Source organism: Balaenoptera musculus, chromosome 20 (genome assembly GCF_009873245.2).
Source record: "Balaenoptera musculus isolate JJ_BM4_2016_0621 chromosome 20, mBalMus1.pri.v3, whole genome shotgun sequence".
In the NCBI taxonomy this organism is placed as follows: Eukaryota; Metazoa; Chordata; class Mammalia; order Artiodactyla; family Balaenopteridae; genus Balaenoptera; species Balaenoptera musculus.
In genome coordinates this window covers 48,711,284-48,738,032 of record NC_045804.1, presented here as the reverse complement: position 1 = coordinate 48,738,032, position 26,749 = coordinate 48,711,284, and the positions used below count along the sequence as shown (strand labels likewise).

Here is a 26,749-nt window from a genome sequence, read left to right as displayed (position 1 = left end):
GATTGCTGGGTCATATGGTAGTTGTATTTTTAGTTTTTTAAGGAACCTCCATACTGTTCTCCACAGTGGCTGTATCAATTTACATTCCCACACCCTCTCCAGAATTTATTGTTTGTAGATTTTTTGATGATGGCCATTCTGACCGGTGTGAAGTGATACCTCACCGTAGTTTTGTTTTGGTTTTTTTTTGAATTTTATTTATTTTTTATACAGCAGGTTCTTATTAGTTATCCATTTTATACATATTAGTGTATATATGTCAATCCCAATCTCCCAATTCATCCCACCACCTCACTGTAGTTTTGATTTGCGTTTCTCTAATGATTAGTGATGTTGAGCATTCTTTCATGTGTTTTGTTGGCAATCTGTATATCTTCTTTGGAGAAATGTCTATTTAGGTCTTCTGCCCATTTTTGGATTGGGTTGTTTGTTTCAACATAATGAAATATTCTTCATAAACACTTTTAATTCCTGAATAAGAGTTTTGAGTGGACACACCATAAATACTTACTATTATCCAAATGTTGGTCATTTATGTTTTTCATTTTTCAAGAATGTAAAAACACACTGAAAAAAAAAAAAACGCTGAGGTAAACATCTTTTAAGTATAAATCTTTGTCCACAATTTGAATTTTCCCTTAGATTAAATTCATACTCATAGGAGTATAAACATGTTTTTAGTCTTTCTATTTTGCTTTCCAGAAAGGTTGAACCAATAACACATGCCTAAAACAAACAAACAAACAAAAAAACACATGCCTATCTCACTACACACAACTACCTGAAGAAATATCATTTTTTAAAAAATTTACTTATTTGAAAGGCAGTGAGTCTGTTGCTTCCTTTTAACAGATAAACTGAGACTCAGTGAGGAAAAGAGACCTGCCTGGGGTCACCCCAGGAGTGTGTTATCTCATTCCATCCTCACAACCTACGATAGTGGGGAGCTAAAGCACACAGATGGGGTAACCTGCCCAGTCTCTCACTCAGCTCATGAGACGTGGAGCCTGAGTTTAATCCTACACAGTTGGAACCTAGGGCCCTTCACCTCTGTTCTGTACTTCACCTCTGTTCTTTGGCTGTTCTTCGTTCCCAGATATGATGCTGAAAGGTGGTTTGGGGCCAAGACCTGAAAGAACTTGGAGTTTGGATTTACCCTATAGACAGAGGGGCACCATTAATGGGTTCTTAAGCCTCAAGACTGTGTTTTACGAAGATGTTTCTGGTAGACTGGCTGGGAGAGGCTGGCGACAGGGAGGTTGGTTGGGGAGGTGCAGCACACAGATACCGTGAACAACAAAGAGGCCTGCACAGACCCATGCGCACGCGGGCTGGTGGGTTACGGGCCGTGGGCAGTCGGGAACATTAGGGGTCTGGGGAGGCTTCCTCCTGTGCCCTTTTCACTGGGCAAGGGCCATTTTTATCTGCTACACGTCAGGCAGAACCTGTGCCAACGGCCAAAGACTCCACCTCAAATCTAGCAAATAAGAGAGAGGATGGTATGGATTACGTTATATTTAAAACAAGCCCACACAATGCCTGTAATTTTTTATTCTGACTCCGTAATTATAACTCAAGACCAGTCAGATCATAGTTCTCCCCACACCGACCCGCTGTTGAGACACATTGAATTAAAGGCTTTGCTGCTTCTGCAGATTCTATTTTGGACGCCAAGCACTGGCAGGTAACCGGCCTTTCACAAGGCTCGTCTTGGCGGAGCCCCTCTCAGGGCAGCCTGCGCGAAGGCCAGGTCAACACTGGGCTCTTGAAAAGACACCGATACTTGTGATGCTTTGCCCAACCTGAGCCTCAGGCCTGAGCCAGGGGCCTAGAGAGCTGAGGGAGCACCATCCTTGAAGCAGGCCAGCCTCCCTTGGTCAGGCCCATCTCAGAGCCTCTGCACTCTAGAAGATTCCTGAATGCTGCTCTCCCCCAGACCCTGACGAGGGTCCCAGGGTCAGATAGGCAAAGCCCTGGCTATTGGACACAGTTGTCACAGATAAGCTGGCATTGCCATTGCTCAAAGGGGCCTAATTTAGAAAAGACGAGAAAAAGGAGCACAAGCCAGCCATGCTTACACAGGCAGCCCCTGTGACTAACCAGGCCTAGGCTAATTAAGGCCCTCTCCCCATCTTGGGATCCACCAAAGAACACCACCTGTCAGCCTCACGAAGACGCCCCTGACAGAGCAAGAGTGGGGTTGGGTCCCTCCTCACAGACCTGAAGCCCCACTGCCCCTTCCTCCACGTGGCCCCTCACACCCAGTCCTGCCTCCAGGGAGCCCTGTGGGGGAGATAGGCCAGCTCCCGTTCATCCATAAGCTGCAGGCAGGCCTGGGCTCTGTCAGAGGGCCTTCACAGGTATCATCCCATTTCCTCACATCTCGTAATCATCTCTTTAGACGTGAGGAAATGGAGCGCGGAGAGGTAAAGTGTGGGGCTCCAGGCCACCCAGGCCATATGTGAAGGGGTGGGAGCTGGAACCCACTTGTCAGACGCCCCCAGATCACACGGCTCGTCCATAGGCAGCTTGCCTGAAACCACCAGGCCTGCTCCCAGCTGCTGCTTGGTGGTTTCACACCCCCGGCGACTTGCTAAGCACTTGGGCCCAAGAAAGCCCAATCCCAGCACCTGTCTTAGCACAACTTTCTGCAGCACACGGCTTCTCGCCTCAGCCAGCTCCTTGCCCAGACCCTTGCTCTCGTGTCCCACCGTAGAACGGACAGTTCCTTCCTCAGGCCTTTGATGCATCTTGTACTTCTATTTTGACATTTAAGACATTATTGTCACCATTCACATGACTCTCCTACTAGACTTCTCGGGGCAGGGCCTGTGTCCTGTCTCTTTGTTACTAGTTTGACACCTGGCACATAGTGGCTGCTTGCTGTTTGGGTTTTTTTTGGGGGGGTTTTTTGGGTTTTTATTTATTTATTTATTTATGCCTGTGTTGGGTCTTCATTGCAGCTCGCGGGCTCTCTCTAGTTGCAGCGAGCGGGGGCTACTCTTTGTTGCGGTGCGCGGGCTTCTCATTGCAGTGGCTTCTCTTGTTGTGGAGCACGGGCTCTAGGCGCGCGGGCTTCAGTAGTTGTGGAGTGTGGGCTTCAGTAGTTGTGGCTCGCAGGCTCTAGAGCGCAGGCTCAGTAGTTGTGGCGCACGGGTTTAGTTGCTCCGCAGCATGTGGGATCTTCCCGGACCAGGGCTCGAACCTGTGTCCCCTGCATTGGCAGGCAGATTCTTAACCACTACGCCACCAGGGAAGTGCCTGCTTGCTGTTTGTTGCAAGAAAAAAGGAGAGTCTGAAAAACTATTCATCCTTCAAAACTATGCCTAGGATAGATGCTGGGAAGGCTTTCCTGATTCACACAAGCTGAGTTAACCCCGTCTGCTCCTATACAATCAGTAGGAGGATTGTTTACTTGGGTACACCTTTGGGGGGCAGGGACGGAAGCCGATTCTCCCTGTGACCCTGTCTCTCAGCACAGAGCAGGCATCTAGCAGGGGTCAGTAAATGTAGAACTGAATTGCTCTTTGCTTCACAGTCCCAGATAAAGGGCACCATGACCTGAACCAGCCAGCCGCCCAAGTCACCAGCTGAAACCACCGAGGGCTGGCGTGCCAGGGATGTTTGCTGAGGAAGGGAACACCAAAATAAAACCTAACTTTAAAAAAGAAACACGCCCAGTAGGTGTTCTATTTCTATGAAAATCAGCTCTGTTTTTAGGTAACTGCCATCCTGCCTCACCTCCCCAAGGTGAGCCCTGCCTTCCCACAGGGCCCCTCTGCACCCCACCCGGTAATCATGGCCTTACCTGCCCCCATCCCCTCCCCTGTTTGCTCTCTGGGGTTTCCCTCGATTGCAGGGTGAGAGCTTCCAAACGCCCCAGAGGGCTGTCTCATGCCTGGGCCCGGACTCCCTCCCTCGTTCCCTGACCTGCCCTTGTCAGGGCCCAGGCCTTGGGGGGTGGGGGAGGGACAGGGCGGGGAGTCAGCCCCTTAACTGAGCCAGAGCCGGGCAGCTTCACAGCGAGGGGCACAGGAGCCAGGTCTCTGTCAGGCCAGCAGGGGCCCACTCCCTAGTTCAGACAGAACTCGAGGTCTGCATGGTCAGGCCAGCAGGGGCCCACTCCCTAGTTCAGACAGAACTCGAGGTCTGCATGGTCAGGCCAGCAGGGGCCCACTCCCTAGTTCAGACAGAACTCGAGGTCTGCATGGGGCAGTGAGGAGAACGGGGCTTTGTTGTCAGGCTCGTGGTGCTGGGCCTGAGCCTGGCTCCTCCTCCTCGGCTGCCAGCATCTAGGCAGGTCGCCTACCTCCCACCGTCTCCCAGCTTCAGACCCCTTCCTGGCCAAATGGAGCCGGACCTGCTGCACGGGTCTGCTGAGGGCCACGCCACGATGAATTTCTCGCAGGGTGAGAAATTTGGATTGGAGAGCAGCAACTCCATGCTTCCTGGGTGCTCATCAAGAATCAAGCTCCGGGGACTTCCCTGGTGGCGCAGTGGTTAAGAATCCACCTGTCAATGCAGCAGACACGGGTTCGAGCCCTGGTTCAGGAAGATCCCACATGCTGCGGAGCAACTAAGCCCGTGAGCCACAACTACTGAAGCCCACATGCCTAGATCCCGTGTTCCGCAACAAGAGAAGCCACCGCGATGAGAAGCCCACACGCCGCAACTGGAGAAAGCCCGTGCAGCAACGAAGACCCAACGCAGCCAAACTTTAATTAATTAATTAATTATTTTAAAAAAAGAATCAAGCTCCAGCACCCCAGCCCTGTTCTGTGAGCCTCCTTCTGGCTCAGCCTCACCTCCTCCATCAGCCCCTTTGTCCCAGAGTCGCACTGGAGCCTTAGGGAGCACCCCACTCTCTGGCAGGGTTCCTGCTTCTCACGGAGGGCTAACAGGGTGAGGGACCCTCGTTACCTGGGCAGCTCCCCCCAGCCTCCAGCCAGATTCTAGGAAGAGGCCAGGGCAAGCCTGAGGCGGGGGCTGGGGCTGAGGCTCACCGTCCCGGGAAACTTGTGAGCCTCCCTCACAGCTCAGCACTCGGGCAGGCATCCAGCTACCCACAGCTGCGGTTTCCAGAGAGCCGGGCCTCCCACCGCAGGGACAGTAAGCTGAGAAGCACTGGAGCTATAAATGTGAAGTGGTGAACCATGGGACATTGCCGCAGCCCCACAGCGGGCGGGAGCCTGCCCCCCCCCCCCCCGCCTCCCTGCCTCGCGGCAAGCTTCAGGCCCCGCCAGGCCTCTGAGACAGCCCAGGCCTGTCCAGCGGCTCCGCTCTGGGCTCTGAGCAGGGCCGCTGCCCCACTCCCACCCCCGGGAGGTCCCAGGCACAGTGTAAGGCCCGGCTGGGGGCAGGGCAGGCAGGACGCCACACAGCACTTTGTACACCAGCGGTCAGGGCCTCTGGGCTTACCTCACAAGCATCATCTTATTTTATGTTGACCTACGCAAAAGGAGGGGGGCCCGTAATCGTTTTGAAGCTTATTGCTTCTAAAGGTCTCACTCCTCCCCCGGGTGGTACCGAGTCAGCTTCAGATCCATCTGGAGGCTACCTTGGGCATAGTCAGGGTGACCTTGGGGTGGACCTGGGGCTCATGTGGTCCTGATGGGCATCCTCATAGGCCCTGCCAAAAAGGAGACCCCGGGAGCAGCAGCGATGCCTGATAACATAAGAGCAGCCGCTTCACCAAGTGCCCGCCCTGTGCCCAGCCCAGAGCTCTCAGACCATAGAAGGGTCATTGTTTTACAGGCGAGAGACCACACCCAGGGAGGAAGTCCGGAGCTCGGCTGTGCCTCAGGTCTTACCACCACTCCCACACTTCAGACCTGGGCAGGAGTGTGGTGCAAGGTGGGGAGCAGGGGCCCATCTGGAAGGGTCTGGGGAAACAGAGAACAGGAAGGAAGCCCCCTCTTTCTCTCCTCTCAGAGCCTGTCAAGGACAGGCCTCTTCTCCAACACCCCTGCTCTGCTGGACAATCTGTCCCCTAGCACAGGCCCCTCCTGGTAGGCTAGGGAGCTGGCCAGGAAAGGAAAGTCACCCTCAGTGTGTCTGTCACCTGCCCCACACGAGAGCTCAGAGGTGAGCCCTTGGGTCTCTGGGGAGGCCCCACACAGTGGGATTGTCTTGAGCGATATCACTTCAATATCCCTTAGCTGGCGCCCCTCAGGGAGGTGGACAGAGATGGATACCTAGGGAGTGCCATCAGCCACGGTGGAGGGCCTGCCAGGAGGAAGCACTCTGGGCTGGGTGATGGGGAAGAGAGACAGCGAGGGCTTCTAGACATGACCCCAGGCCCAACGGTCACTGGCCAGGGAAGCAGCTGGCAGCCTGTCCTCACCCCTTGTGAGTCAGGTATTTTGGCTTCCGAAGTCCACAAATGGGAAAAAACAGGCTGGGCAAATGTTTACTGCAAAAAACATTTAGTATTTCTTATTTGTAAGAAACTTGAAAACTTTACAGGAGGATATAAAAGTTTAATATATGGAAAAATAACATTTTGTTGTGTAGGATGGATCAATATTATAAAGATGTCATTTCTCATCTAATCTATAAACCTATTCTGATTCATTGAGTCATCTAATACGTATTGAGCCATTACTGTGTACCAGGTGTGTTCTAGGCACAAGGAATGCAGGATTGAACAAAACAGGCAAAAATCCCTGCCTTCGTGGGGCTTACAGTCTTAAAGATGGGAGAGAGATAGACAAACAAAATAAAGAACTAAAGAAGTAAATTATATAGTACGCTAGATGAAAAATGCAATAGAGAAAAATCAAAGACATTATAGAGAGTGTGGGGTGGTGGGGAGTTACAATTTAAAACAGGCTGAGTAGTAGTAACATTTGAGCAGAGATTTAAAGGAGGTGATGGGGCAGGAGTGTACTTGGTGTGCCCTAGGAGCAGCAAAGAGGCCTGTGTAGTTAGATCAGAATGAGTCAGTGGTTCTTAGACATTTGGGGATGCCTGGAGACATTTTTCATTGTCACAGTGGGGGGTGGGAAGTGCGGGGTTGCTGCTGGTCTCCGGTGAATAGATGCCGGGATGCTGCTGAACATCCTGCAGTGCACAGACAGCTTCCTGCAACAAAGATTTATTTGGTCTGAAGTGCCAATTGTGCTGAGGTCAGGAAACCCTGGAAAGTGAGGCAGAGTAGCAGAGAGATAGTCAGAGAGGTAACTGCCAACCAAGTTTTTTTTGGAACTAGAGAAGCTGATTCAGAAATTCTTATGGAAAAATATGTGATAATAGCTGGGGGCAGGAGGTGGGGAGGATTAAAAAGAAGAATAAACAGAGTTTTACCATATTTTAGCATACACTATAAATATTCTTACGACAAATGACTAATTTCCTTAATATATAAAGAGTTCTTATAAGTGAATAAGAAAAGGCCTTTTTAAAAAACTCTTAAAAATAGGAAAAAAGGAGTTTACCCCCCCAAAAAAGATACACAAATGGATTATAAATATGTGAAAAAATTATAAATGTTACTTGCAATTTAAAGAAATGAGAATGAAAATCATGAGATAGCATTTTGCAACTATCAGAGTAGCAATGATTGAGAAATTTGATTATATACAGAGTTATTCAGGATATGTGAGAATATAGCCTCATGCAGTTTTTTGTTTTTTTGGCTGCATTGGGTCTTTGTTGCTGCGTGTGGGCTTTCTCTAGTTGCGGCAAACGGGGGCTACTCTTCGTTGCGGTGTGCGGGCTTCTCATTGCGGTGGCTTCTCTTGTTGCGGAGCACAGGCTCTAGGCGCACGGGCTTCAGTAGTTGTGGCACACGGGCTCAGTAGTTGTGGCTCGCGAGCTCTAGAGCGCAGGCTCAGTAGTTGTGGTGCACGGGCTTAGTTGCTCCGCAGCATGTGGGATCTTCCCGGACCAGGGCTCGAACCCGTGTCCCCTGCATTGGCAGGCGGATTCTTAACCACTGTGCCACCAGGGAAGTCCTCATGCACAGTTCTTGAGAATATATATTGGCACAGCCTTTTTGGAAAGCAAGTTGGCAATATCTGTCCCAGATTTTTTTTGGGGGGTGGCGGGGCCGAGGCACCACGCAGCTTGTGGGATCTTAGCTCCCCAACCACGGATGGAACCCGGGCCCTCAGCAGTGAAAGTGCAGAACCTTAATCACTGGACTGCCAGGGAATTCCCCTCTGTCCCAGATTTAAATACATACACGTTTTCATCCAGCATGCCATTCTAGGCAAGTATTCTACTCATGTACATTTACAAAGATTTAAGTACAGACATGTTTATTACAGTCTTAGCAAAAGATTGGAAATGACCCAAATGCCCATCAACAGGGGTCTTGTTTATTATACGGTATACACTTACAATAGAATACTATGCAGCTTTTAAAAAGACTGAGGCTTACTCCTAGGCACACAGCCAAGAGAAGTGAAAACATATGTCCACAAAAAGACGTATGCAGAGAATTTTATAACAGCTTTATTCAGATAGCCCTCAACTGGAGCAAACCTAATGTCCATCAAAGGAGAATAAACGAACTGTGGCATATTCATACAGTGGAACACTAGTTAGCAACAACGATAAAAGGAATGAATGGATACACACAACAGGAATGAATTTCTAAAGCATTTTGTTGCACAAAATAAATCAGACACAAGAGTAGGTACTGTAGGATTCCATTTACATAAATTTCAACAGGCAAAACCAACCTATGCTGACAGAAATCAGTACAGTGGTTGCCTCAAGAAGGTGTAGATTCCTGGAAGGGGCAAGAGAACCTTCAGGGGTTAAGGAGATGGAAATGAGGTGTTGCTTACACCTTTTATACAGTTGTCTAAATCACTGAATTGTACACTTAAGATCTGTGCAATTCACTGAATTTAATTTTACCTCAGTTTAAAACCAAAATTGGGAATTCCCTGGTGGTCCAGTGGTTAGAAGTCGGTGCTCTCACTTCCAGGCCCTGGGTTCAATCCCTGGTCGGGGAACTAGGATCCCACAAGCTGGGGAGCAGCCAAAAAGAAAAAAAGAAAAAAGAAAAACAAAATTAACTATTGAATGGGGAAATAAAGTCAAACTTAGTATGTCCTGAAATGGAATGATCTCCAAATAAATTAAGGGGGAGGGGTGGAAACAAGGACAGAAAATGTGTATAGTATGCTCCCAGATGTAATAAAGAGGACACATATCTATTACGTAAGCTTGTATACAGTTGGCCCTCTGTATCCTCGAGTTCTGCATCTGCAGATTCAACCAACCATCATGCAGGATCACAGATACGGGGGTGCCGACTATACTAGGCCATTTTATACAAGGGACTTGCGCATCCGCAGATTTTGGTACCCTCAGGGGTCCTGGAGCCAACCCCTGTGGGCCGACTGTATATGTAACATGTCTGGAAGGACATGTAAGAAACTATTGGGCAATGGTTGCCTTTCTGGAAGGGCCTGGAGGCCTCAAGGTCTAAAGTGGAGGGACATGTCTCAATACTTTTTTGTACTGTTGGAATTTTTTCACTGTGTTCATGGTAACTTTTTAGATATAAAAACTAGTTAAAATTTCTTGATTGGATAACAGGGTGTTCTGAGGTTGAATTGTCATATTTCTCTACCCTTGATAGCTGGAAGCAGGGACATAAATGCTGCTCTCACACTGCTGGCAGTGGGCGGCCTATGTCTCTGAGAGTAGAAGTGGGCATTTGCACAAGCATATCAGGGAAGCGCCTGGAAGGGGGCATTTGCACAAGCATATCAGGGAAGCGCCTGGAAGGGGGCATTTGCACAAGCATATCAGGGAAGCGCCTGGAAGGGGGCATTTGCACAAGCATATCAGGGAAGCGCCTGGAAGGGGGCATTTGCACAAGCATATCAGGGAAGCGCCTGGAAGGCGTTTCTGGGGCAGGGAAGTGAGAACCTGAATCCTGGCTCAGGACGCCACAGGAAATAAACTGAATATCTATCTGAGCACAAGGATTTTGGCCGGAAATGGTAAGCTTTCTGTTGGAGAATGTAAAAAGCCATCCCATGATGTGGAAGATTTATCATGATGGAATTTTTTTTTTAATGTGAAAAGAAGCTTCTTTGGTGGGTTGGAAGACAAGGCTTTTAAGAGGATGTGGGACCGGGGGAGAGAGTACCCCAGAAAAAGGAGTTCTGAGCTAAGAATAGGACTTCCAGGTGTAGTTTTTAACCAGACGGTCCAGCATTTGGTCTTTATTTCCCCAAAAAGAACATGCCATCAAGGGTCCTACCAGGGAATGTCCGTATTCATCCTGAGAATTGGACTCTGTGCTAGTGAGCTGACTCCCTGCTTGAAGTCCAGAGCAAAAGTTTCATTATCCATTATTCTTGTGTGTAAGGGATGGTGGGGAGGAGGGAAGACTTTTCCTGTCCCAGGGAGATGCCCTGCTCACTGGTTTTGCCAGAGGAGGCGCTCAGAGGGACAGGGAAGGATCCCAATTCCAGGATCAAAGGATAAGGAACCCTGGAATGCATGGGATCCTTGTGGAGTCAAAAGTCCCTGGCAAAACAGCTCAGAGAGCAATCCTGGTCAAGATTATGTGTTCAGCTAACCTTGGGCCCAAATGTCTGATGTATGCTAAGAAGAGAGAAATCAAGGGTCTTGGGTAGAACCTCTTTACAAAATATAAGAGGCAAAATATCAATGGGGAAAAGGTCTCAGAGGGCTTTCAGCAAATGGCTAAGACCCAGATGGGAGCAGGGAGTGGGCCATGTAATAGACTTTAAGCCAAGACATCATGGGGATGCGGCAGGGGCTGCATCTGGCCCAAGCAGATGAAGGGTCAGTGAGGTAAGGGTATTCATGACTCTGGGGAAAGGCCCTTACAGATGCTCTAGTCCAGCCCCTTCCTGATGGAAACTGAGGCCCAGAGAGTGGACTGACTTGTTCAGTATCCGACGTCAGGACTGAGCTTGGTCCATGACTCAGACTCTAGCCTCCCAATCCAGTGGTTCTCCTGGAAGTGGAGGCAGAGGTGAAGCCCTTGACCAAACACATACTCTCTTCCTACCCAGGAATGTGTTTCTACTGAATTCCATGGAAAGGGAGCCACTCAAGTAGCCTGGAGTGAGGGCAGCCCTCTGAAGGGGTCATAATAGCAGACCCTGGTTCATCACCTACCCAGCAGCTCCCCCTTTTCTTCCCCTGCCGGAAGCCATATTTTGTAGTAGGTGAAAACCTCTTGATTTCAGGAAACATAGGCCAATTTCCCAAGCCCAAGAAATGAGTCCTAATTGGTCTCATGGTATTCCAATTCCCCTTTGTCAGTGATTGGCCTAAGGGTGGGCATATGATCTAGTTCTGGCCAACAAGACATGAAGGGAAGATTGTAGGGCTTTCTGAGAGAGCTTTTGCTTTCCTCATAAAAGGGAAAGATGCAGTAGGCACCATCATGCCCCCGTCTCGCACACCTTCCTTCCTGCCTTCAATGCAGATGTGTATATAGTATGAGGGTCAAGCATGACAGTAAAGGCATAGCACCCTTAAGATAGCAGAGTGGACGATCAATCCCAAGTCTTTGGTGGCCCGAGTGAGCTGCTGGACCAGTGCCAGCAACCGTCTACCTCCAGACTTCTTGTTAAGTAAACGTTAAATGCCCTTATGATTTAAGCCGCTGTTAGCTAGGTTTTCTCTTACTTGCAGCCGAAAGCAATCCTGATTGGCACTGGCCATAAATGTTAGTGCAACTCCAGCCAACTTCAAGAGATGCTGTTTAGAAACAGCCTTTGGTCAGCCTCCTCAACCTTGGGATCTTTTCTCCTGAACCCCTGCCCAGCTTTCTTATCATTCCTCTACCAGATGGAATCCCCCCACCCTTCCACCCACCCCACCACATCCTCCCCCATCAGCCTGGCCAGTCCTACTCATCCTTCACTGCCCACATTGGATGGCCTTCACTGACCTTGCTCACTACCACCAGGCATACATCTAATTGACAACACTGATCAGTCATTTATTTACCAATCACACTTGTGGTGGCCTGCTGTGGATTAGCCATAGGGCCAGCACTGGACCCAGCAGGCAGTGCAAGTCCTTGGGAGCCCTCACTGGTGGGGCAGACATGTCAACAACAGCAGTGTAGGGAGCAGTGACAGAGGGGTGGGTCGGTTTTATCTTGGCAGGGGAGCAGGTAGCCATTTCCGTACTGCTCTCTCCAACCAAAGGCTTTATTTCTCTGGGCAAAGACCAGCCCTGTCTGTTCCAGGACTGACCTAAGCCCATCTCAGAGGAGGCAGCAGAAAGGGCTCTTGTGAATGATCCCTGAGCAGGCAGGGCCTTGGGGTAGACGTGCTCTTGGCCACCCACCTTTCCCTACCGTCCCTGTAAGGCCAAGGCCCTTAATGGCTAGAGGAAGCAGCAGTGGACATGGCAGCGGAAGATCCGAATTGGAACCTTAGCCACCACTAACTTGATGTGTGACTTTGGACATGACGTGGCCTCTCTGAGCCCCAGTATTAATGAAAGACAGAGGAGGTTAATAATGCCTGCCTATCTCGCAGGCTGCTGCAAAGACTGAATGAGATGACTGTCAGATGCACCAGGGCCGGGGAGGCCTGGCACACTGGAGGTGGGCAGTAAGTGTTCATTCATCCACCTGCCTGCCCACCCCCACCCCACACACAGCAGAAAGCCAGAGACAGCGCCATGTACCTTCCATGGGAGACAGACCGGGCACTCAGACATCATCCCACCCAAGGAACCAGGTGGGATGCTTGGTCCTCGGGTGGGGCATGGGGGTTCCTTGGGTTCCCAGACTTACTCCTGCTCTGAAAAATACCATCAATGGAACAGCACAAGAAGGAAAGAAAATTGGGTTGGTGGGTAGGAGGATAGGATCCTCTCATGTGTCTCTCACAGGTTGTTCTGAGGGCTCCCAGGCCACTCTGGAGTCCTTGTCCAGCAACTTCAGGTAGATTCACCCATGGGCAGGGGCTGTCTGCTCAGGGACCGCCGGGCACTGCTTGCTCTCAGCGATGCTCTGTCAGCAGCAGGCTAGACTGCCAAGACCAGTCAGCAGAGGGAGGCTTTCCCCAGAGGTGCCCAAACTCTGGCATGACAGACAAACCCTGAAGGAACCCTGCTTTTGGCGGTTAACAGGTATTCCCTCTGGGTCTGCAGGTGAGGGAGGACCTAGACCTCCGCCTGTGGCCCCAAAGGAGGCCATCACTGCCCATACTTGGAGTGTGATCCCAGCTGTCGTGGGGCAGGAAAAGCATCTCCCGGAAGAGCCAAACTGACCTGCCTGGGAGAAAAGGGGCAGATTCCAGCAAATGTCGGCCAGACAACAGAGGGGCCTAGGAGCTGAAGGAGGTGCCCCACAGAGCTGGGAAGGGGGTCCAAACTGTCAGTTCAGATGGAGCAGTGAACCGTCAGTGGGGTGACAGTGGGGTGGTGTCATCCAGAAGTTATCGACTCAAATTCCTCATCCTTTTGCGGTGGCACCATACTCCTGGTGGTCCCAGGAGGCTCTGATTCCCACTCGCTCCAGCGGAGGAAAGCTGCCCAGGACCAGACACTTTGTCCCCGGGCTGGATTGTCCCTTCCAAGTGACAGGAGGGGTCTGAGGCAGCCCAAGGTAAGCTGGGAGAGACACAGGCTCTGGAAGGTTGTTTTCCACCTCCAGAGCTGGGATCTGATTGCCATTTAGATGACGAGAGAACACCAGAGCCCAGCCATGGGGCCAGCTCGAGGCTTAGTGGGGGTGGCACCCTGCCTGTCCCAGAGATGATGGCAGGCCCTCAGGAAAGATGGACGCCAGCAGCCTTATGGGAGGCTCCCTTCACTTCCGAGCCTGCCCTCCAGACACCCGGCCCCAGCTGAGACCCCAGGCGTGGAGGAAGAGGTGGACCGTTGGCTGGGTCTCCGTGGGGTGTGGGCATCGTGGGGTCACCTTGGGGCATGAACCCCAAAGCTCTGCTACAAGTTGTACTGGAAGGTTCGGGTGTCCTCAGGAGGGCAGGGGCCTTGGGTGTGGTCTTGCGGCTCTTCCTAAGTCTCAATGTGCTGTCACATTAGCCCAGTCAGGGAAACTGTCCAAGTCAAATATGACCCGTCCCCAGGTGTTGACGGCCAAAAACACACAGGTGATTCCAATGACGTTCATTATTAGTCCTGTTTTCATCTGGAAAAAAACAGGGTCAGAGTCAGCACCCTCGGGTCTGCCAGGCTGTCAGAACAAAGGTGAACGGGCCTTGGGAACCAGCACTCTGGGAGAAGGGAACAAAGGCTGTTTGCTGGGCCTCCCGTCCCCAGGCCAGGCCCTGTGCTCTCCCCACCCCCCAGGCAGAGCAACTTCGTGTCCAGTAAGAATCACCACTGCTAAGGCAGCCTGGGAAACAGGCAGCACGGGTGGGCTCTTCAGGCCCATTGGGACGTTTGGAAAACTGGGCCTCAGGGAGGCGAGGGAGTTACTGGAGGGGCCCGGGTCTGACCCCAGCGCCTTCACCGTCCCACAGGCACGTGCTGGCCTTTCTAGGGCCTGCTCTGCGTTCTTTGGGTGCTCACTAACCATTGCTTTCAAACCCTGTGGCAGGATTTTCACTGGGGATTGGAATTGAGTTTGCAATTCCTGGTTTCTGGGACCCACCCTCTGTGTGAGAATGCTCCATGGAGTCCCAGAGATACCCAGCGGAGGCTCTGAGTTAACTAACACCCGATTGGGCCGAGGGAGGGACCCGCTTTCCTGGCCTCCCCTGTTTGCCCACTTGCCTCTCCCCATTCCGGAGCTGCAGAGGTGCCCTCCTCCCGCCGGAGGCTGGGATAAAGCCAAAGCAGAACTGAAGAGTTCCTCCTTTGGCAGCATTTGTTTCCAAGGCAGCATCTGCTCCCAGGCAGTGGTGTCTCTCCCCCTGCCTGCTTCCATGTCTGTAGACACCTCTGTCAATCTCTTTGGCTGTCATTAACATTTCCCCTCATCTCAGCCTTGCCCCTCCTGACTGTCCTCACGGGTTCTTACTAGATTGTGAAGTCCATCTCGTCCATGTGGGACTCCCACCCTCACCCCTTCCCAGTGCTCAGTGAAGGCTCCCCTGGCGGCTGCTCGGGCACTTCCAGGTGGGAGATTCTGTAACCCGCCTCTCAGCTTTGGGGGACAGAGCAGTCTATGAAACAAGAGATCGTGTCAAAAAAGAAGGAAAAAGCTGCATATAAATGCAAATAATGAGCTAGGTCTGGACATTTGGTCCCAAACTGTTTGACACCACAGGTCATTAACAAATGGGGCATCCCTCATGACAAAAGCATCATAGGTGATAGGAGTGAATAAAAGCGGCTGCGTTACCATGTCGGAAACCTTGAGGTGTCCATAGGAAAACACGATGGCATTAGGTGGGGTGGCCACGGGCAACATGAAGGCAAAGGATGAAGTCAGGGTACAGGGGATCATGATGTACAGCGGGTTGAGGCCAATGGAACGTGACTGGGGAAAAACACAGCACTACAACGTCACAGATGCAGAAAACAGAAGCTCCTGGGGGCCGTCACTCTGAAAAGCTTTTCCCTAATGTACTGTGTACATTCCCACCTCTGTGCCTCTGTCCTGCTGGCCCCTCTACCCTTTGCCACATCTGGATGATAACTCTGCTGGACCCTGAAGGCTAAACTTACCGGGAAGCCTTTCTGAAGCCCCTCAATTCACTCAACATCTACTTCTTGGGCACCTACTATGTGCCAGAGACCATGCTGGGCACTCCTCCAGGCCATGTGTGCACATGTCTGTCTGTCCTGACACAGAGAGGGCCTAGAGGGCAGGGACCACATCTCTCACCTGTGTGTGTGCCTCTGTATGTGTGTGTTTTTATACACATTTGGGATCATTTTGTGTATGGAATTTGGTATCCATCTGTTTAAAGCTTAAAATTCAGCCACATCTAGCACAGAGTAGACAGATGCTCATAAATATCTGTTGAATGAATGAATGATATAATAATTTGTAATGTCTGTCAATATCAAAATTAATAATCTATCATGCAGATCTACTTGCACATGAGAGCAGACACATATGCAGAGATGTTCAGTGCAATATTGTAACAGCAAAACACACAGGAAACAGACTCAATGGCCATCAATAGCAGGACGGTCAAATAAAATACATATATACAAACAATGGAATAGTTTGCAGCTGAAAAGAAGAATTGAGTAGGTTTTATGTGCTAACAATGGAAGGATCTCCATGATATATGATTAGATTTAATAAGGTGCAGAACAGGACCACGGAATAATGCCATTTGTTTAAAAGGAGAGTGTGTGTGTCTGTGTGTGCATGTGTAATACGTCCAGAAAGATACCTAAGGAATTAATAACAGGAATTGTCTTTAGGGAGGAAGCTAGAGCGTAAGGGTCTGTATACTCTTTGGTATTATTAGACGTTTTCTGGCTATGTGTATGTATCACATTTTCAGCTTTGAAAAATTATGTGTTCCCATTTTATGAGCTACCCTTCAGGACTGATTTTTTTTTTTTTAATGGCTTGATAGTATTACATTGTATGAATATATGATAACTTATTTCATCAGTCCCCTGCTATTATGGAAGTATTTTTATAACAAATAATTCTTTGATGTGCATCTTTATAATATAAGCTTGTAGGCATCTCTGATGATTTTCCTAAGACAGATTCCTGGACATAAAATTCCCAGAGTCTGGTGTAATCTCTTAGCAGTTGGGTTTTTTTAAATCCTTGTCGTTTTATTTTCACAAACCTTGTATTTTAAACCTTTCTATGCACAAAATATAAATATGTACATAATATTTTTTTTACCAGTGGCCTCCAATTTTCTTTATTTTCACCACTATCAGGAAAGTATTTTAGCATATACTTTTAATATAGGGGTTTTTATTATAACATATTTACATGTATCACTGTATTGATATATTCTAAACCATAGGAAAAAATAAATATTTTTTTATTGGAAAAAAAAAAAAAGATTCCCAGAGTCAAAGGGTATGAGCGGGTTTCAGGTTATGGTTCCCGTGGGTAAACAGGTCTCTGAAAAGGCTGCGCCAGTTGCACTCCCTCTAGGAGTAACTGAGAGGAACCAGTCTGCTTCCTGGTTTCCCCATGGTGTGTGCACCCCATGTGCTTCTGTGACCCAGCTGGGGGTCACCACCTTCCCCTTGCCTGCAGGTGGGTGCTGAGGCAGGAGCGTGAGGTCTGTGTGGAATCTAACTCGGGGCTTCGGATTCTAGAAAAGCTTGTTTTCGAAGGGCCTGGCCACCCACTCAGGTGAAGACCCCCATTTGACTAGCATCTGGAGGTGACAAAGCCAGGCCTCTGCTAGGGGAAGGAGTCCTCGCTACGGCACGACCAGCATCAGAAGACGCTCCTCGGCATCTTTTCGCCCTGGGCAGCCTGCTTAGGGGAGGGGGAGATGGGCCACCTTGCTCTTTCTAACACTTCCATCTTCACTTGGAATAAAAGGAGAAAATCACTTGGGTTTGCTTTTTATACACGTGGACACCCTGGCAACTGAATGAAAAGTTACCAACTTCAATCCTGTGTTGAGGCCTTTGTAAGTCTGTCCTCCCAACTCCAGAATGACAGCCTCAGCCTCTCCCTGGCTCGTTTTGCATCTACAGAGGGTTTTCATAGCCCTCATCCTACTTGACCCTCAGCACAAGAGAAGGGGAAAGAACTTGAGTGACGGGTTTGAGGATCCCACAACTTGGACTCAGGTCTTCTGACTCCGAACCTAGGGCTTTTTCTGTACCACCTTGAGGTTGGTACTGCCAAGTGATGAGTGACAAAAGGAAATGCAAGAGAAGGTCACAGTCGAGCTTCCTATAAGCTCTGCTTTCTTCTCAGTCCCAATTCAAAAACATGCTTGCCCACGGAACACAGCCCTTTAGCCTGGCACTCAGCATCCCCACCCACCACCACCCACAGCCTCTCTGGGCTCAGTGCCCACTGATCCCCAGTCCCTGAGCTTGCCAAGCAAGGCTTCTGGGAGTTTTCAGTCATGCTCCCATTTCCTTTATGTGGGCTACTCCATCTTCCCGGAACATCCTCTCCCCTCCCACCATTCCCAGGCTCCATTTCCCCCAAGATCTCTTCCTGGCGGGTTCTAGCCAATGGTGTCCCCCTGTCCTGCAGGCCTCCTGCTCACCTGTGCTACATTCTGAGAGACCCTCTATCATTCCCCCATGGCATCCGTGGTGTAAGCCCTGTCTCCCCAGCTTGAGAAATAATCGATTACATTCATAAATAAATTTAGGGCACCTGGTTGTTGCTTAGCACTTTTGGTCAGCGTGGAGGATACAAAGAAGAACCAGCGAAGCATTGAGCGCAGGCCCAGGGCCATCAAGGGCACACAAGTCTGTGTTAGAGCAGGGCTCAGGACCCAGGTCTCCAGAGCCTGGCCAGGCTTGGGCCCCTGATGTCACTGTCTCTCTAGGGACCCAGGATATGGTCAGCTTCCTATGAAATGATGACTAAGGGTCATCACCCCCAGCAGGGTTACTTACCATGGAGGCAAAGATGGGCAGGAACAGGGTGGTGGTAGCCACGTTGCTTGTGCATTCAGTGAGCACAGCAATGAGTGTGGACAAGATCAAGGTGATGGCTGCCGGGGACACGGCATGCAAGGGCTCCATCTGCTTCCCCATCCATTCTGACAGCCCCGAGGCCTGGGAAATACAGGGAGGGCAGTCACCACAGGGCTCCTGGCTCACAGTTCCTCCGGAGCCTGGAGGGACCTTCATCTGTCTCCAAAGGGCTCAGCCCATCCTTCACTTCCGATTCTCTCTCTCTGCATACGTACCATAGGTGATCTAATCCGTACCCACAATTTCAGTCTCCATCCTCACTCTGCTATCTCCTAAATCCTCGTTTCCAGCCCAGCTGGTCTGCTGTCTGGATTTCCACACAGATATCCCATGAGCGTGTCAGACCCAACATGCCCCAACCTGAATTCATCTTCTGCTCCCCCTGGGCTCCCCAGCCCAGTGACTAGACTCACCTAGTGTCCAACCTAGAAGGCTAGGGGGTCATCCTGGGGTCTCTGTCCCCCTTATTTCTTATGCCCAGTCACCATGACACCCAAAACATCTCATGTCCATCATCTCCTCTCTGTCTCCCACAGTTCTTAAAGCTCAGGAGAGTGATTTGAGCCAGAAATTGGGAATTTAGATTTGGGGCTTTAGGCTAAGAATAGATTGTCCAGGGAGAGAATGAAACGTGAACAAAGAAGAAGCCAAGGACAGAACCTTCAGGAACACTCATGTTTAAGGGAGAACAGAGGAAAAGTCAACCAAGGAGGCAGGGCAGGAATAGTCAGAGTTAGAAGTAGACAGGAGAAAATGATGTCTTGGGGACCAAAGGAGGAAGGAGTTTCAAAAAGGAGACAGTGGACCATGGAGTCCAGTGTTCTGAGCCTGTGTTAGATGAAGGCTATGGAGCATCTACTGGGTCTCCCCCAACCCCTGTCCGGCCTAGGCCTCCACTTCAGACATCCAAGAGATTTTTCCCAAGTGCAGATCTGACCAAGTTACTCTCTGGCCTCAAGCCTTTAGTAGCTGCCCACCACCTTCAGAATGAAGTCCACACTCCCTATCTTGACCCTCAGTGAAGTGGCTTCTGTGAGCCTCACCAGCCTTATCATCTGCTGTTCCTCAGCTGGATACAACACGCTGATTTCTGTACTCATGTGTCACTTCTTTCTGAAATGCTCTTCCAAACATGTCCCCCTCTCTAGGCTGTGAAATCCTCAAGAACAGGGACCATATATCAATCTCTGTAATTCGTGTGCCTGACCTAACACAGACATAATAGGAAGGTTTGATGACGAATGAATGAGTGAATGAGAGATGGATGGAGAGGTGACTAAATGGATGGATCTGTTCATCAAAATAATAGTTATGTACCCACTATGTGCTAGGCTCCGTCCTAGATGCTGAGGAAACAGCAATAATAAGATAGACCAAGTCTATCTATTACGTTCTATTCCTGGATAGATGGATGAACGGATGGACAGAGGAACGCAGCACCAAGCATCCCTCCCTCTGGCTCATTTCTTCCCTATCAGGGAAGGGGGGAGGTAAGAAAGTTGCATTTTTGGGTGTTTTCCCCCAAAAGCTCTTCCTCTCCTCCTATGTCGCTACATACCTAGCTAGAGAAAAAAAAATTTTAATGGCAACCATATCAACAAAGTTCATCAGGAAGAAGAACCAAGGGTAATGGTGAAAATATTCACAAAGACTTGAAAGAAAGATCTGCCTAGAATAAATCAAAGCAGAGATTGTTATTACCAAACCCCACAGGAGACCTCCCATCATCCCCCATCTCTTTTGGCTAACCAGGGTCACTCATTCACTCATTTCTGAAATCACTCAGAGAGTACTTTCTCTATTCCAGGCACTATTCATGGTGCAGGGTACCTAGATGACAAGGCAGAGGCCCCGTCTTCAAGAAATGAACAGTTACATGGAGAAGACAGACACAGAAACACACAGGCACAGGCCTGGGGTGCCGAGGAGGAGGGGTGCAGCAGTTCTCAGCTGCCCTCTTGGTGAAGGAAGGGGCCCTAGGCAGCCCACAGTGGAGAAGTTACCTCGCATCCTTTAGCCAGAGCAAAGCCACCCCCCAGGAGCAGCACGATGCCCCAGGGTACTTTCTCCTGGGCCACCTTCCAGTTCAGCAGCGGAGGCGGATAAAATGGTGTTTTCCTTTCTGAGAAGAGATGATAAAAACACACACATACGTTGGGAATTCCCTGGCAGTCCAGTGGTTAGGACTCCGTGCTTTCACTGCTGAGGGCCCAGGTTCAATCCCTGGTTGGGGAACTAAGATCCCACAAGCCATGTAGCGTGGCCAGGAAAAAAAAAACAAAACAACCCATACATAACCCAGAGCAGCATTAGCAAGCAAAAGAGGTAAAAGAGATCTAATGCAGGGGAATAAAAGCCTGCAAGGACAATGAGTGCCGTCTCATATCTGTAAATTAGCTAAAATTTACGGTAATCACTACAACACCCACTGCTGGTAAAGACATGATATGGTAAAGCTATTATACACTCCTGTTAGTGTTATAAATTGGTGCAGTCTTTTTGAAAAGCAATTTACCAATACATTTTAAAAGCCTTTAAGACATATATACTCTTTTACCCAAGCTGCAATCACTGCTAGAAATTTATCCGAAAGAAGAAACACCCTCGAAGAAAAAGCTATATTCACGAAAACATTAATTTATAATAATGAAGAATTCAAAACAGCCAGAATGCTCCGTGACAGGGGAATGGTTACAGCCCGCGATACAATATAATGCCGTTATTAGAGAAAATAAATCTGAAGACTGTGGCAATAGCAGGAAATGTTTCTAGCATAACCACAAGCGAAAACATGAAAACAAAAACCAGTAAAGAAACAGGATTGAAATTATGTATGTTTTGATTATAGCCATATAATATATATGCATATTAACAAAGACTGGGAGGGAAAGAGAAACCCCCAAAATACTGATGGCATTATGGGAAATGGGAAATCTCTTTCTGTTCCTGTTGTAAAATAAATAAGATTTCAAATGTTTAAAAAGCAAAAGAGGAGATTCTGCACTAAACAATATACAGAGAAGGCTTGGAAAATACGCTGTGCCCAGACTTTGTAATCTAGCCAGTCCTTTTCAACAGGGTGAGATGTTCTCCCTCCCAGGCCCAGGGAACACCATGGAGATCCTTTGCTGCCGGGGCCCCAACCCTGATGAATGGGAGGCCAGGACAGGAGCCTTACCTTCCTCAGTCTGGCTGCAGAAGTTGAACTTGGGCTTCTGCGAAGGCACAATGAATAGCAAGATGGCCACAAAGATGGCCACTGTGGCATCGGAGGCATACCTGGGTAGGGAAGAGCACATGGGATGAGCCCATCTTGGCTGCACTGACAGTCATGCAACAAGCCTGCACTGTGTCTGAATGCTCCCACGTGAGGAGATGGGCTCGTCTGAGTAAGAAAACTGGAACCGCAAAGGCCAAGATCGGGAGGGATGAGGTAGACTGAATCCCGGCTGGAAACCAAGACTCCCATGTTCTCGGCCTAGCTCTGCCACCAACTCTGAGTGACTCCGAGGGGCTCACTTCCCTCTCTGTCTGTGTTGCTCCATAGGTGAGCTTCATGAGCTCTCCTCAACCAGATTCTCCGGGATTCTGGGTTCACCAGGGTGACCACAAGGACTTTGGGGCTACCCCAAGCAGACCTTCAAAATGGAGTAAGCAGTAACAGGCAGCAATCTCCCTGTGCACATCTTCTGCCCTTTCTAGGATATGCATGTTTCTCAACCTTTCTTCTATTCTGACCACATAACATCTTAGCCAGGAGAGAAACTTCATATCCCCCCTTTTGCCAAGTCTCTATCTAAAGAAGCTTCTGGACCCCAGGATGTGTGTCTTCAGAGGGACTCGCCCGGATCTGAAGAAACATGAGAAAGGAAAGATGGCAGAACAGAGACTTGGAAACCAGAGCACTGAGAGCCCCAGTCCTAGCCCAACCGGCCTCTCTCTATCACAGCCTGGCTACCCTGCCAGCCTGTTGGGGCCAGAGGGGCCACAAGAACACATCTGTGAGCTTGTCAGGAAGACTGAGTCCAGAAACCAACAGAGTGCTCCAGAACCAGACGGCAGAGGAGGAGGAGAGCCATGGGGGGGGGGGGGGTGCTGTGGGAGGAACCACTTACTTTGTCTTGCCCTCCACCCAGGCGATTGACAGCCAGCCGGGCATGAAGCCGGGGTCCCGGGAGAACCACAGGCCGACCAGCAGGAAGAAGCAGAGAAGGACGTTGACCTCAGCGAAGGAGAGGGGCCCCAGCTTCCTGTACTCCGCCCACAGCACCTCGCGGGCAGCCTTCTCCTCACTCTTCTTCTCCAGCCCGCAGCCCCAGGACTCTTTAATACTAGAGAATGCAAAGACAGGAGGACTGCGGGGCGTGTTGGTTGACTCAGGGCTGGTTGAATGGAAGCGTGGACACTGGGCAGCAGAACATGATAGAAAGCCACACAGGGCTGCCTGTCCCCCGGGGGGCCTTGAGCAAGTCCCTTCCCACTCCCCATTTCTGTCATCTGCCTACCCTACCTCACAGGACATAGTGGGGCAAAGTCTCTGTTTTATGGACCCAGCATATGCCCCCAGGGTGCCCCCAGAAGAAGCCTGAGATGGCCCAGGTGGGGTGTCAGGGACAGTGGAGGTAGGAAGAGAGGATGCAGGAGGGTGGGAGGCTGAGCAAAACGGAGCAGGGGATGGACAGGAGCATAGGAAGCAGAAAGAAGCAGAACCGAGGCCACTGCTGGCACGGGGGTCCTGGCAGGTGCCAGTCGCCTAGAGACCGGTGGCTGCCGACATCTGGGGGTGGCCGTGAGAAATCTGGAACCAGCTCAAGGTGGGGCCGAGGCTCCTTCACATGCTCCGTCTTCCTCCTCCCACTGCGGCCTGGAGCTGCCTTCGATGGTGCCAGGATGCCAGTCCCCATCAGCAGGTGGCTCAAGAGGACACAAGGAACAGGGACAGGTCCCAGCAGACTGGGTCAGGCAGGAGCAGGGTGGGTACTTGCATTGCAAGGAGCTGACACGTAGGATTAAGGACGCAGAAGACTCGGGGGCTCGTAGTAGCTGTGGCGAAGGCAGGAGGGAAGCCAGCCAGGTCCTGCTCTTGGACGGGCTCCCTAGGAACCAGTGCCCATTGGCCAACACGCCTGCCCAGGGCACCCTGCAGGACTTCCCTGGGGAGTGTTGGCAGGAGGGGGCAGGAAGGAGGAGGGATCTCGGAGGAGTTACAGAGGGTACCTAGCCTTGGGGAGGGGCTGACTGGGGCCACTGGCACACAGGATGCCAACCCCGAGGGATCCACTGAGGATTCCAGTCACACGTTCCAGCCCCCGTCAGCCTGAAGGTGGGGGGCAAGGCCAAGAGGATTATCCCTAGAGAGCCTTCCCTTGTGGGAGTCCTTCCTGGGACCCTAAAACAGACTTCCTAGGAGCACAGGGGTTAATGGAATACGTGCTGAGGTGCCAAATGCTGAAGCCAGGGCTGGACGGGAACCACCCTTGAGAGGGTGAGGGCCATGCAGGGTGTGGGGCACGGCCTAGAGCAGGGACTCAAGGAGGTTGGGACACAGCTTCCTGTGGTGCTCAGGGGTTAGGAAAGGAAGTGGCAGTGATGGGGACTCGGGTCTGCACAGCCTGCCAAGATCTCCGTTCTGGACAAGGGGCAAGGACATTTGTCCTCAGGGTCACCCGCCAGGGACACCCTCCAGACCATCCAGCATGGGGATGGCTCTGCTGGCGTGGGAGCTGGCCTCTCTGTCCTCGCCCCCTTGGCATGAGAGAGTCTGTGTTCCACCCACTACCTATCTGCTGCCACCTGTCGTTCTCCAGACTCTGGGGCTGGACCAGAGGCTTCAGGCTTCCAGGATAAGGGGTGACTTTGGTAGCTGCCCAGCCCATGTCTGATGCTGGAGACACATCCCGACACCACACTGGCTGCAGACTCTGGGGGCTGCGTCATATACGCAGGTGTCCAGTGCTGGCCCCCTGCAGTGGTGCCCCCAGGCCTTCAGGTCCCTCTTACACTAAGTGGTTTCACATTCATCTTTGGGTTAATCCGTCTGGTGACCGCTGGGCTGGCACGAGATGCAGGCAAATGGATCCAGCTTTCCTGTGGGGGCCCCGGGAGCTGGGTGGGTGCATGATGAACTGGGTCAATGCGCTGCAGGAGAGGCGAAGGGACCCCGAGCCCTGTGGCAGGGGTCCAGAAGAACCGTCATCCCTAACTCAGGGCTTAGCCTGGTGAGGAAAGTTGGGTGTAAGCCAGCAGGAATATCCCAAGAGTCCTGGGTGGTCTTGGGAGGGTCTGTGGCCCCCTTGGCTGGATGTGGCCTAGGAAGCTGCCCATAAACTCAGGAAGATACAGTTTTTCTGAATTAGGCTGGAGGGAATGACCCTGACATTGCTCTCCACGACCAACCAGATGAGGGATTCAAACTGTGCAGCCAAGCACCCGTAGGAGCAGCTTCCCTTTCACATGGGGGCCCGGACACCAGGCAGGGTGGGGTGCGCGACGAATGCCTACAGCTACCATTAAGTCGTCATTATGGCTGCTTTGATTATGGACAGAGATTTTTTTTTAACGGCAGATTTCAAAACAGTTCCTCCTTCAGAAGAAAACTTAACCAAAGTGCCCCTTTTTCCCATTAACTCACAGGTCTTCGTGGGCGCTTTACCTTTCAGCTCTGAGATCTCTTGGCCACATAGGCCTCTGTTTTTTGTTGGGCTCGAGCGCCATGTGAACTAAGGCACAGAGCACATGGCTCACAGCTAGGTACTTTACACTCCAGTGTGAGAGGGTCACCTTCACGCCACAGATAAGTTTGTGCCTTTAAAAATGACAACAACCTTTTGAGGTATTTGTCAGCCACACATCATGGTTTCTGTCCAAAGTCTGGCTGCTGTCAAGGTTGACTCTTGGCCAGCTGTGTGCTGGGAACTGGAAGGTAAACTTTGCAGAAGCTGTGCGCTGCTGGGAACATTGTAAGCATTCAGTAAATCTGGGTTTGGACTGATGTGGATATTATCAGGAGGTCTGCTGTGACCTGGCCTGACGGGCACTGGCAGCCAAGTGGAAGTCTGTCCAGCAGTGTTGACGGGCACCAAGAACAAAGCTTCTTGTTAATTGCTTTGACAACGGTACACCTGCCCTTTCTCCCTGGGCTGGGAGCTGGGCCGGGTGTAGCGGTCAGAGAGGACTTACCGCAGGCCACAGAGGAGCTCAGGTCGGGGGAGGGATGGCACTGGAGCATGACTACAGGTGCCAAGGGGCAGGGCGTGGTGTGCCCAGGGAAGCCCGGAGCAGCGAGCAGGCAATCCGTCAGAATCGGAGTGGGGGTGGGGGCAGTTGGGAAAGGTGTCGCTGAGGAAGGAGCATTTGAACTGGCCTTGAGGACTGAGGAGGTTGGAAGGTAGGAAGGCAGGGAGTGGCTTGCCAGGAAGAGGGAACAGCACGTGCAAAGGCACGGTGAGCAGCAGGGGTAGCGGGAACTGGAGGGCAAACTAGCAGGAGACGGGGCTGGAGAAATGGTCCGGGCCAGACAGGAGAAGCTCTCTAGACTCCCCTGCTGAGCCGAGGTGTGGTCAGATCCCCTATTCCATAAGCATCTCAAACTTACTTGAATCTCATGTAAATAAACCGGAGCCACAGCCAGGAGAGCAGCAGCATGATCAGCATATTAGGGAAGGCAAATCCAAACCAAGAGGCGAAGTTCACGACGTCTTTGCTGTCAGGAAACAATCTGAAGGGAAACATACGGGTCCACATCTCTACCAGACACTGAGCTGCGGAGAGCGGGCGGGCCGGACCCTGCGGGCGGAGGCTGAGCGGCAGCCGGGCCCCGAGAGGTGGTCTGGAGCGGGGGCCTCCCCCTCCTGAAGTCCAGCCACCCACACCCATCACTCAGCATTACCCCAGTCAAGCAGGGGCCCCAGAACATGGCCGCGCACAAGACAAGCCTGAGGAGCGACCAACTGACCCTCCTGGAGGTCCACACCCCGCTGAGAAGCTCATGAAAGGCATGGCCCTTCAGGCCAGAAAAATACACCTTTGTACACACATAATTTGGCCAACAGCTCCAGGGGGTCCACAGATGCCTCAGAACCTCACCCCGTGGGCTTCTGCAAGGGAAGGCCCCCCACTAGGAAATCAAATCTCAAAAGCTTCCCAGGGTGGGACCAGAAGATGTTTCCTGGGGGCTGGAGGAGGGTCACTTCCGCCCCCAGCCCCAGGC

At 51.0% G+C, this 26,749-nt stretch overlaps 1 protein-coding gene across 9 annotated transcripts in view; it reads right to left on the bottom strand.

Annotated features, from left to right (window-relative positions):
• Positions 1-8,443: 8,443 nt before the first annotated feature.
• SLC13A5 (solute carrier family 13 member 5) overlaps positions 8,444-26,749 on the bottom strand; it is a 29,467-nt gene continuing 11,161 nt past the window's right edge. For 4 of the 9 annotated variants that reach the window (XM_036835948.1, XM_036835949.1, XM_036835950.1 and 1 more), the window contains 7 exons: positions 26,135-26,257; positions 22,656-22,871; positions 21,719-21,819; positions 20,544-20,662; positions 18,460-18,621; positions 15,278-15,415; positions 11,927-14,119 (listed from right to left, as the gene is read on the bottom strand). In XM_036835948.1, coding sequence (XP_036691843.1) covers positions 13,994-14,119; positions 15,278-15,415; positions 18,460-18,621; positions 20,544-20,662; positions 21,719-21,819; positions 22,656-22,871; positions 26,135-26,257 — 985 coding nt within the window. In that variant the 3' untranslated portion in view covers positions 11,927-13,993. The other 5 variants (XR_005017716.1, XR_005017715.1, XM_036835953.1 and 2 more) reach the window with 5 other exon arrangements.